The sequence below is a fragment of the Talpa occidentalis genome, unplaced genomic scaffold (genome assembly GCF_014898055.3).
Source record: "Talpa occidentalis isolate TD23 unplaced genomic scaffold, MPIMG_talOcc4v2.1 talOcc4.4, whole genome shotgun sequence".
Lineage (NCBI taxonomy): Eukaryota > Metazoa > Chordata > Mammalia > Eulipotyphla > Talpidae > Talpa > Talpa occidentalis.
The window spans coordinates 138,468,026-138,480,084 of NW_023604295.1; the positions used below are offsets into that span (position 1 = coordinate 138,468,026).

General features: G+C 34.3%; 1 protein-coding gene across 4 annotated transcripts in view; it reads left to right on the top strand.

Moving 5' to 3' along the window:
* The window catches only part of WDR17 (WD repeat domain 17), an 82,479-nt gene that overhangs the window by 62,111 nt on the left and 8,309 nt on the right, over positions 1–12,059 (top strand). For all 4 annotated transcript variants that reach the window (XR_008554054.1, XM_037526462.2, XM_037526464.2 and 1 more), the window contains 8 exons: positions 609–673; positions 2,150–2,282; positions 3,046–3,137; positions 4,132–4,231; positions 5,659–5,798; positions 8,375–8,486; positions 11,076–11,217; positions 11,503–11,605. Coding sequence is in view for 3 of the 4 variants with exons in the window: in XM_037526462.2 (XP_037382359.1) it covers positions 609–673; positions 2,150–2,282; positions 3,046–3,137; positions 4,132–4,231; positions 5,659–5,798; positions 8,375–8,486; positions 11,076–11,217; positions 11,503–11,605 (887 nt within the window). In the remaining variant the exon portion in view is untranslated. The remainder of the gene's footprint in view (positions 1–608; positions 674–2,149; positions 2,283–3,045; positions 3,138–4,131; positions 4,232–5,658; positions 5,799–8,374; positions 8,487–11,075; positions 11,218–11,502; positions 11,606–12,059) is intronic.

Here is a 12,059-nt window from a genome sequence, read left to right on the forward strand (position 1 = left end):
GGCGGGGAGAAGAAGGATTAGGGGGTGCAATTGTATGGGGAATGTAACCAAAATGAAAATGCACACATTGTGCAAAAATGAAAAATGATGTGAGAATTATATAAAATAAAATATTTTTAAAAATGAGTGGAGAAAGAAAAATGGGAATAACATTGATATTTGTTAAATATAACAGTGAAATGAAAATTACTGTATTTATTATTTTAAACATAGAATATACAGAAAAAATGCTCTGGTATTGTGTTGGAAATGAGTGAATATATTTTTTGAACTACTAGTTAATATCTGTTTACAAACACACATATGCACACACAAGCATCCTTTCTCTCTATCCTTCCTTCTTTCTCTCATTCCCTCCTCCCTATCTACTCCCTTCCTTCTTTCTCTCTCCAGGTTTGGGATTTTCCTTGCTAAATAATAGAATTTATATATCTTAATTTAAAATAATTAATATTTATACTCTGGAATGAATGAGATAGAATACAAAAATTTCCCTAGAAATCCAAATACTCTACAAAATTTATAAATATGAGCTCATTTTTACAAACTCTCAAGAGTTAGCACAACCAAAATAGACACGCTTCTGCTCTTCCTTTCTTTTGTTCTAGTGGGACAAAGCCTTGTCGATTGCACCAGGGGTCTCTGTGAAATACTGGAAAAAATTAATGCAGAGGTAAGGCAGACAGTCTGCGTCCAAATAGATGTTTCAAAATGTGTTAAAATAGAGACAATATTTAAATGTGATAGTAGCTTTTGAGAATTCTTTTTTTTTTTTACTGGTACATTGTAAATAGTAACTCACATGTTTTAAATAAGAACTGAATTGTATATACACTGATAAAATGCATTAAATGAATCAGTTACAAGTCATTTTACTGTTATAACACTTGGCTGACAAAGGATAAAGACAGTGCAAGGCAAATTGTCAATGGAGAAAATGACAGATCAGTAGATCTCCTCACTGGTTACTCCATTGCTGTTGGAATGCAGATGGTTAGACTTCCCGCGGGCTACCAACAGTACATGGAACACTGATTCTGTAAGAGTCTCAGAAGTTCTCTTTGTAGACATGAAGTCCCACCATTTCCTTTCTGTGGATGTAAGGGAGGTACTTATGACAAAGGAGAGTTTTACCACTGGACAAGCTTAACTAATGCCCTTGTTCTAGAATGTAATAAGCGAGCAAGATTTTTTCCTGAGATGTATTGGTTTCCCAGAACTGCCATTACTAAATACCACACACTGGGTGACTTAGAACAATAGAAATTTATTCTCTCACAGCTCTGGAGACTAGAACATGATAAAGTTCTGTGTTGGGTTGTTTCTACTGAAAGCTCTAAAAAAGAATTGATTCCTTGCTTCCCCACTAGTGTCTGGTGTTTACCTACAGTCCTTAACACCCGTTGACTTGTAGATACACCACTCCTACCTCTGTCTCTCTGCATATGGCATTATCCCTGTGCATCTCGGGTCCAAATACTACCAGTCACATTGGATTGAGGGTCCACCCTAATTCAGTATAACCCCATCTTAGCTAATGACAATGTCAGAGACGCTATTTCCAGGTGAGTTTTCATTCACAGGTACTGTGAGTTAGGACTTCAACATATCTTTGAGGGGACACCTTTCAAGCCACAGCCTAAATCTATTCTCTATTCTATTCATTCATTCGACAAATATTTATTTAGTGCTCACTGTGTGCCAGTCACTGTGCTGGAACTGTAAAGGAATTACCTCGCTTCTGGCATTAAAAATGAAAAGATTTTCTTTCATGGGATGTGGTTTAGAAAAATTTCAGCTGCAACTCGTTTGTACAAATAAGTATCAATCAAAGGCTAAATGCAAAATCCAGAGGGATTAACATATTTGCCATTGAAATACAGACTGTTCCCTAGCACCTATTTTCTCAGCAATAAGTTAAACATCAGGCTGACTCCAGCCCTCAGACTATAGGCTCCCTAACCTAAGTTCTAGGAATCTGAAGTATTCTGAACCCCTGTGTCCACACTGCACACTATGAGTATTATTGCTCCCATTGAAACCTTGAAAATTTATGCACTCTGAAGACAGGATTTCAGAAAATCTTAGTCCAAATGAGAACCTTGAAATTAGTATATTGTAATTAAAAACCCCACTTTTATTTTATTAGGAGAGCTGATCAGTTAATCCAGGAAGATAAGGATGAAGTCATTCCATACTGCATAGCCATTGGTGATGTGAAAAAATTAGTTAATTTTTTTATGTCAAGAGGTCAACTTAAAGAAGCTCTGCTTATTGCACAGGTACAACCGGTGATTTCCAAGCTACCTGCATTGGTGGGTGGGCCTGGAAGGGGAGATTGACAGCCTTTTCCCTGGTTTGTTGTCTACCACCTCCCTGGCCTTCAGTCTCCACGTCAGTCACTTTGCTGTGGCGTGCAGAATTTATTGCAGATCTTTAAGCATAAAAGCATCTCTAAATTCTGAATGTTACATATGTTTATGCCACTGAGCATTATAAATGTTTCATGTATGTTTGATTCACTTTTTCTTTCTTTTTTTTTTTTATAGAGGCATGTTTTATTTATTTTTATTTGTTTGTTTGTTTGTTTTGTTTATACATGCACTGGGTACAGTCAGAAGCGCGGGAGGGTGAGAGAATTCACCAGAGCCAGAGCGGGGAGCAGAGCAGGCAGAAGGACCTAAGTACACTGCGGAGGGGAGCAGCGGGCGGCAGGAGAGGTCTGCGCGCCAGGTGGGACCCTCCTCCGGTGACCGGGGAGCAGCCGGGGATCGAACTGGTGCCGCAGAGGCTGCGGGCAGCTTCGCAACCCAGCGCTCAACCGCTGCGCCACCGGGGAGGCCCTGATTCACTTTTTCAAATCATTTACTTGAGGCTTCATTTCAATACGAAGTGGCTGGCATTTTTTTCCAAAAATTCTAAGGTTATCCTCCAAATTCATAATTTCCAAATATGATTGTCAATCTTTGTTCAAAATAATGTTCTGAAATTGACCATTTACCAATAGTTGTCTAAAGAGTAATTAAAGACTCCATCAAATTCCAGGCTGCTTGTGAAGGAAACATGCAAACCTTACATATTTCTACACCAAAAGGACCTTCACATCCTGATGACGTCTACAAGGAAGACTTTAATGAGTGAGCAATTTATTTTTTGAGTCAATATTTCTTATGATTGGTTTCCCTGTAGGGCTTTTTGAGGACCATGTAGTTCATCCTTCTTTGTAAACATGGACTTGATGGTCTCAACTATGCTTCTCACCATAATCCAGTTCCAATTCAGCATCATCCCTAGATGAGTATGGTAATGTCAGGAATGTCAAACCCACGTACATTTTACATAGTTTCCAGAAAAGCAAAATGCATTTCAGTTAGAGAGATTACAAATAAAGCACCTAAATATTTAAAAACTGGTCACAGCTATTGGGAAGTAGGGTGGTAACTGACCGTTCGTGTGCTCTTTCTGAACTCTCTGTAATTCAGTTAAATAATAGCATGAAAATATGGTTCATAATCCCATGACCTCAGATTAGAATTAATATTTAGTCCTCTTTTGAAGAACAACTCCAAATAATTATTTTTAAAAAATGGAAATTAAAATATTTCAGTCTTTTGATCTTTTTTAAACCTGTTTACCTTCCTCACTTCTGTTGACCCCTGTGGTTGTCCTAAAAGTAGGATATTTAAACTTTTTAACTTATCAAGCTAAAATGTATAAAATGTTAACTAAATAATGTGTTGTGACTAATGAATCATTCCTAGTTCTTTGCTGCTGTTCTCTGCCCTTTCTGAATGTGGCATTTTCAAGATTTTAACATCCAAAATGTTTTAAATTTTCAGGCCAGATGTAATTCTTCTAAGGCCTCCGTAGCTGAGTCATAAATTATTCTATGTAAGATGGAAAATTTGAAAATTAAGCTTTTCTTCTGACAGTTGGGTGTGGGAGAAAAGAGACTTAATCAGTTCATTGAGAAGGACTACTTACTTACATGTTTTTTTCCAAAAAATCAGGCTTTACACCTAAATCAAGTATATACAATTAAATTCTGTTTGATACTGTAATAAGCTTATAATGAAAGAGTATTGACTCACTTTTAGGATGGAATTGTTGTGTTACCATTTTCCTTTCTAGACTCCGGTACAGAGTCAGTAAGGAGCTGGCAGAATGGTATTTTCAGGATGGTCGAGCAGTGCTAGCTGCCTGTTGCCACCTCGCTGTGGATAATGTTGAGGTACAGCATTTCATATTGGTTTCATTGAATGAAAAGCTCTTAAGATGCATTATATTCAAGAGGGAAAATTAGGGTGCCTTCTTATCCTGGGGTATACTTGTAATAACCTGACTTAAGCATTTCATTATATATGAGAAGCGATATAGTGAGGCAAATGGAAAAATGACTGGATTTGGACTCAGAAGATAGGACTTTTTTAAAAAAAAGATTTATTTATTTATGCATACAAGAGCTGGGGTACAGGCCAGAGATGCGGGGGGGCGAGAGGATTCACCAGAGACAGAGTGGGGAACAGAACAGGCAGACGGACCGAAATCCACTGCCGAGGGGGACAGTGGGCGAGACAGGAGAGGTCTGCTGAGCCATGTGGGTTTCTCTCTGGCCGGGGATCGAACTCATGCTGCAGAGACTGTGGATTGCTTCATAGTGCAATGCTCAACCCTTTGTGGAGGCCCAGAAGATAGGACTTTGAGTCCTGTTTTTGTCACATGCTGTTTTGGGGCAAGTCATTTAACTTCTCTGTGTCTCAAATGTACTCAACTCTGAAATGAAAATCTACCTTATCTATTTCTTACATAATTGTTAGGATTATAAGAATTTATACAAATAAAATCACTTATTTGTAATTATTTTTGAATAAATACTATATATATGTATATACGTCACGTTATATTTTTAAGGTATTTTCCATGAGATCCATTAATATAGTAAGGAAATAATAAAAAAATAGATTCTATCTTGCATGAATCCTTACTATATTGGCTTTAGGAAATAATTGATATTGTACAATTTACAGTATTAAAGAAGCTTTTAACAAGTTGAATTTTTTTTTCTGCAGGGAGACCAAAAGATATGTTGAGGATTTTGAAGAGATTTTTATTAATTAATTATAAAAATTTGAGTAAGAACTCTAAACTCTTAAATTCTGAGCTATAAAATTTCCCATGTCTCTCTATCACCTGTCTCATCTGAAAATTGTAGTTACTCTTTTTTTTTTTTTCAAGATTTATTTATTTATTTATACAAGCACTGGTTACAGTCAGAAGTGTGGGAGGGTGAGAGAATTCACCAGAGCCACAGCAGGAACAGAACAGGCAGACAGACGAAATACACTGCTGAGGGGAGCAGCAGGCGGCAGGAGAGGTCTGCGTACCATGTGAGACCCTCGCCAGCGGCCGGGAATCGAACCAGCGCTGCAGTGGCTGTGGGCAGCTTTGCAGCCCAGCGCTCAACCGCTGCTCCACCAGGGGAGGCCCTGAAAATTGTAGTTACTCTTACATAAATATTTTATAAGAATATTCCAGTCAGTATTTTAAGAATAATTGATTATAGGTTAATCCTACTTTATCGACCTTATGAGCTTGGTGGGAATGACGATCCAAGCCAGCATAGTTCAAACCAAAGTAATTATTTTCTTATTGAGCAAGCTTGCTATGGCATACCTTATTCGTGGGAATGAACTGGAGCTGGCAGTCTGTGTGGGCACAGTACTAGGAGACTCTGCAGCACCAGCAACCTACTATGCCCTAGAGTTATTGGCAAGAAAATGCATGATGATTCCAACATGGTAAGAATTTAAAAATTAAAAGAATTATTTTATATGATAAATGCATTTTTTCAATATTGTAAGTTGAATTTAATAAAATATGTATTGGGAGAACGTAAGATTGTGAGAGGAATGGTAATATGAGAATGAAAAATAAAACTATCATATTTATATAATGAAATTAAAGATTATTGATTTTTGTTATTCTAAATTTTTATTTTCAATTCAGTTATTCTCAATTTTATCCTGTCTTAACAGTCATATCCCTTCCCCTGCCAGAATGTAGTAGCAGTCCACCATAGTCTTAGAATTAAATGTATTTAATGCTAGCCATACTCCAAGAGTACCTGGCTTCCCCCCCAAACCCCGCCTGTCAAGAACTATAATACTGTGGTAGTCAATTACATAGTTACCGTGACTTTCCTTAGAACTATCCCGAAGCATGGGTCTAACTCAAATTATTTCTCACAAGAGCCTGATTCCATGCTGAAAGACATCATCTAATCTAAATCAGTGACATTCATTTATAAAAGTGAAGGCTAAAAACCAGAAATAGATATTACGTTTAAAAGATGTTTAAAATCTTTTAATCTTATACTATAACTATATGTTTCAGTTACTTTTACTATAAAACAAAATTCTGTTTTCTTGTATCTCCCCTCAAGAGTCCTTCCTTTCTATATTTATAGATATATGTACCAGAAACCAGGGGAGAGTTCTAATTCTGGAATATAGGGTGCTGATCAGGTTTCTTTCCAGGGGAGATCTATAATTCCCATGGCTGTTCATAGGTCTCAACAAATTTAAAACAATAGTTAAGATATATAAATAATTTCAAGAGAATGCTTATAATGTTATAAACCAAGAAGACCAGATTTTTTTACATTCATGGCAAAAATTTACTTGTTTTTCCTTGCATATTTATGGTATTTATATTCATATTCTCTCTTTAGCTTTCCATCTGTTGGATACAGGTATTATCTAGTTTTATGAAAAATGATTAATTCAAAAAATATTTATTTTATTATTAGAATACCAACTCTTATTAAGAAGTGTTCATTAACTATTTTTGTTCTGTTGCCGTCCAGAACACCAACTCATCTGTATAGTTTATAGCATAGAAAACATAATAACAAAATGAGAATGGTTCCTATAGCCTACGTAAAAAACCACCCAGGATTTTACACTTAGAACTAATATAATAAATGAGCTGTGACTTTCTACAATACAAAATAATAGCTAACTCAGAGAAGCAAATTAAAATGTCTGTTCTGTTAGAGCAAATTAAGCATTTAGAAAGTTTGGTTGGCATTCTTTCATTTGGTATACTGAATTTTCCATAGTGAGTGAGACTAAGGAGTCAATAAAATTAGTTAGCTTTGCCAGTGTATCAGAGTATAATTCTATAGTAAGAAGGTTAGATTTTGTTTGTAATTCGTAGAAGGTTAAATAGAATTTTAGCATAGCTATTTTATATACTGTAAAAGCAAGTGATAATTTCTAAATTCTCATGGGCATTATGGAAAACTACTGTTAAATGTTGGTATCCCAAAATACATAAAGTCATTCATACTCTTTAAACAAGAACAGGTGGGTTACTCAAATTTGAACTTGTAAAACCATTCGAATACCTAGCTATGTACCTATGATAGAAAATTTGACAAGCACAAGTTTCATTATTCCTTTCCTGTACCCGCTATATTCCTGAGTAGGTATACCTTACTGCTCCTAAAAATAATTTATGCACTTAAATAGCCAATATAGATTTTGCTGAAAACCTCAATAAGGTGGTAAATTTGGATTTTACTCAGTATCCACAATACACAGCTTCATAAATTCACATTTGGAATTCTGACTGTTCTGTATGCATGCTGAATGTGTATATATCAAAAATATTGAAAACTGAATGATAACTAATTGAGCACATTAAAAATTAGTGTGTTCTTGGTTATGATGCATGCAATTAAAGGGCTTATCACCTATGATTTTAAAAAAGGAATTTATAAAATATTTTAATGTAAAGTTAAGCCCATATAATTTTAATGCCTCATTTTTAAAAACCTTGAATAATTTATCTCATTAAATATTTAAAGAATAAGTCAGAAAACTGCATTTTTATCTTTGATTTCTGCCCAAAGTATGAGTATTTTATAAGTACTATCGCATATTCTAAACTTACAATATTGTAGGCATACTATTGGTTTTAATGAGCTGGTTAACACACCATCCCATTATTGGTGAGCAGAATAAAATGAGAGAAATCCTTCACAAAGTTTTCTTTATAATTCTCTCTAAAGAACATGTATGAAACTATGTAATTAGGTGAAAATTTATTCTGTAATAACAAAGTGAATTCTAAATATTTAAAGACAGTATGGATTTTAAAAAATACTTAGGAATTTCATAATACATTTTTCCTTCTTGCCTTTTATTTTTTTGTTATCTACATTTACAGACCTTTCAGTTAAATAGGAAATTAGTGCTGTTCTGTAAATAGAAAAGCAAAAGGAGTATAAGAATCTTCTTCCTTTGAAATAGTCCTAAATGTTATTTTTAGATTCTTTTTCATTGAAGTTTCTGTTTTGTTATGGTAATAGGAATCTGGCAGCAGATCTTCTCCTGATGACTCCTGATAATGAACTACAGTTAGTTAAACTCTGTGCTTTCTACCCAGGGTGTACTGAAGAGATAAATGATCTTCATGAGAAGGTATGCTGACAATATTAAACTACCTAGTTTGGATTTAACTAATTTTAAGGTTAGGGAAAATAGAGACACATATGGGGAAACAGCTACAGGATCCCTTTCAGTATTTTATAAATGCAGTGAGCATGATAACACTAAGTTTTTGTTAAGCTCAGAAAGATTTGTATTTTACTCAATCCTCATGAAATCCTGAAAAGTAGATGATGTTATGCCTATTTTACAAATAAAGTAAACTCAGAGAAATTAAGGAACTTGTCTATATTAATTAATGGTGAAATGAGAACTCCAGTAAGTCTAACTCCAATTTCCAAGCTCCTTCCACTATACCAGTTTGCCTCTAAAGTGCATGTACACTAATTTTTTAAAGGCACACAATTCAGATCTTTAGAAGAATAAATGAAGTATGAGGAAACTCACATGCATAATTCTAAAGGGCTTTAAAAACAATACTCCTTTGCAGAATATAGGAATTTGTGTACCAAGATTACATGTTAAAACAACCAAAATGTTCACAACCTACAATAGGTTGTTTATATAAATGGCAGCACATTTCTATATTTCAGTGCCACTAATACATTGAACAGATCATGAGCCTCTGTTTTTATTGACATGGATAGATGGTGATTAAACAAATAAAAAGGAAATTATGAAACTGTGTACGTGCATGACACATGGTTTTTGTATTTAAAATTATCAATATAGCTTTTTTAAGAAAAAATGAAATATAAGTTAAATATTTTCTTATCTTTAATTCTCAAAATAATACTTTTGTTTCACTTATATGAATCTTGATATTTCAATTTCCCCCACTGGGTAAGTGGTCCCATTCATTCAACAAGAGATACCTACTGAGTACTGTGTTAATAGATGTGGACCAAGAGTATATGTGAGTGAGTGAGTGAGTGTGTGTGTGTGTGTGTGTGTGTGTGGGGGGGAGAGAGAGAGAGAGAGAGAGAGAGAGAGAGAGAGAAAAGAGAAAATTTTTGTGAGAAGATAACTGAAGTTATCAGTGGGTAAACTTTGTATTTATATACTTTGTATTCTTGGAATTCTTTCATAAATGAACTCTGCTTTAATAAACATGATAAACAGTATTTTTATATTGAAGTTAAAATGCATAAGAAACAGGAACGAGTTTTTCAATTATGCTTTACGTTATTGTCTTGTATTTTAATGTACATTTACGTTTCCTCTGAAACAAAAGTTGTAGGTATTATTAAGGGGTAGAGAGGCTAAATGACTTGTCTGTGTTTACACAGCTATGAATGATAAAGGCAAGAACAGTAGTCATCTAATCTTTTCACCACACATTCTAAAAGGCTATAGTTAGATTGTCTATTTAGACTTTAGAAATAACTCTTTAGAAGGACTAGTGTGTATAAAGGTGTTACTAACGGGCAATTTCACAAGTGATACTAAAAATTCAAATGTGTTCAGATATTGTGCTAACCTATATTGCATATAGAATTTTTCTGTATGACAAAAATTATAGAGATGATTATCTTACTCTACTTATTATAGTCTATTATGAAATTGCAGTGGAAACCATTTTTTATCCCCTTTACTCTTTAAGCATATATCAAATTGAAGAAACGAGCATTTTTCTACTTAGCCAGGCCCAGTACCTAGCACATAGTAGTTGTTCAATAAATAACTGGCATTTAGTGAATAAAGATGGGGGACAATATGCAGTGTCATACATAAGATTTCCTTTAAATTTAGGGTTTTTTTATTTTGGGGGTTTTTTTGAGAGAGAAGGAAGTTGAGGGATCTAAAATGCTAAATTTACCTAATTTTTGGAGGACTATGGGTGCTTGGTGGTGGGTGAATCATGTACAGTGTTATAAACCAGTGCTATCTTAAGAAAAATTTATATTAAAAGAAAAATAGGAAACTATTTGAATACATTAATAAATAGAATAAATCATCTTAGTAACTTAAGGGGATGTAAAAAGGAGTAAGAGAAGGAGCGTAACAAAGGTCATAGGAAAGGAGATTAATAACCTTATGGTGGATTTTATTTTTCAACATGAAATTACTTTTATTTATCCTTTGAAGTCAACACAAATTTTTTGTTTGCAGCAGACGTGCAATCTCAATGGTTGCCAAGTACCAGTGAGATAAACCACTCAATTATTTGTAAGTGTTGCTTAGAAGCAAACCAACAAATTTTAACACTTAAACTTCAAAAATCATGACGATATCAGATTTTTTGCTAAGTGACATATTTTGCTAATTCCAGTAACATAATCAGGACAGTTACTTCCTTTTTTGTGTGATGAAAAACTGCAGACACATTAGCTGATAATCCTATTGATTATTATTAGACAAAGATATTTCTATCAATGCATAGTCTTAATATAAATTATTTTATTTATATCTATTTTTTAAAGATTTATTTATTTATACAAGAACCGGGGTACAGGCCAGCTGTGTGGGAGGGTGAGAGGATTCACCAGAGAAAGAGCGGGGAACAGAGCAACTTTAATAAGAAAAGAATACTTGGCATATTGAAAATATTTAGTACTAGTACTATTGTTTTTTATCCCTATAAGTTTTAGTAACATTGTCTTCAAACCAATTATGTTCTAGTGTAAGCTTCCCTCAGTAGAAGAATGTATGAAGTTGGCTGAGACAGCCCATGCAGATGGCAATTTATTTGAAACTATAAAGTATTACTTACTAAGTCAAGAACCTGAAAAAGCGCTTCCTATTGGTATCAATTTCATTAAAGGTAAGTTGCTAGTTAGCATTTTAAATCTACTCATCTATTTGATCTTTTCATTTATATTGACAATCAGCCGTAACATGAAGCAATAACCATCGTAAATTTAAAAAGGAAATGATAACTGGTTGTATGGTAGCAGGACATGAGCAGGTAAATAGACAAACTATGGTCTAGAAAATCAAGAGGTAGGTAGGATTGACCAGAGAGAACTAATTATACAGGTTAAAAAATGGAGGAATAAGTTTGAATACTGTTGTTTAGAGAATCTTTTATTTGGTTTTATTTTACCAGAAAACATCAGTAGTTCAAATTGGACTTTGGATGCCATTTACCCTGTTCTTGACCTATTGAGTTATATTCGTACTGAAAAATTAGTCTTGCATACATATACTGAGTGAGTACTTTCTCTCCAAAATACATAACTGACCTATGTAATGTTTTAAAATGGCTATATTGTTTTTGATGTTCAGCTCAAACAGTAAAATCGTCTTGGACAGATAGTTGCACTTGGAGAAAAGTTACAAAGATCAGTGTGAAACAGAAATAATGTCTTAGTGATCTCATGTAGTAATATCTAGTGAACTTATGTTTGTATATGCATATGTACACACACACACACGTACAGCTGATTCAAGCAGAGCTAATTCAAAGATTTTGGACCTCAAGTCTTTAAGAATGTCTATCATGTGCAAAGCATACTAGTTTGGGGAGAAAAAAAATGAAAGTCCTGGCAAATTATAGAAACCATCCCTGAATTCAAGTGCCACTTAGGAAACATTGTTGTCCACATAACTAAAGTCCCCAGACACTATTACAAATGCTCTATATTGTGTAATAGAGATTTTGGG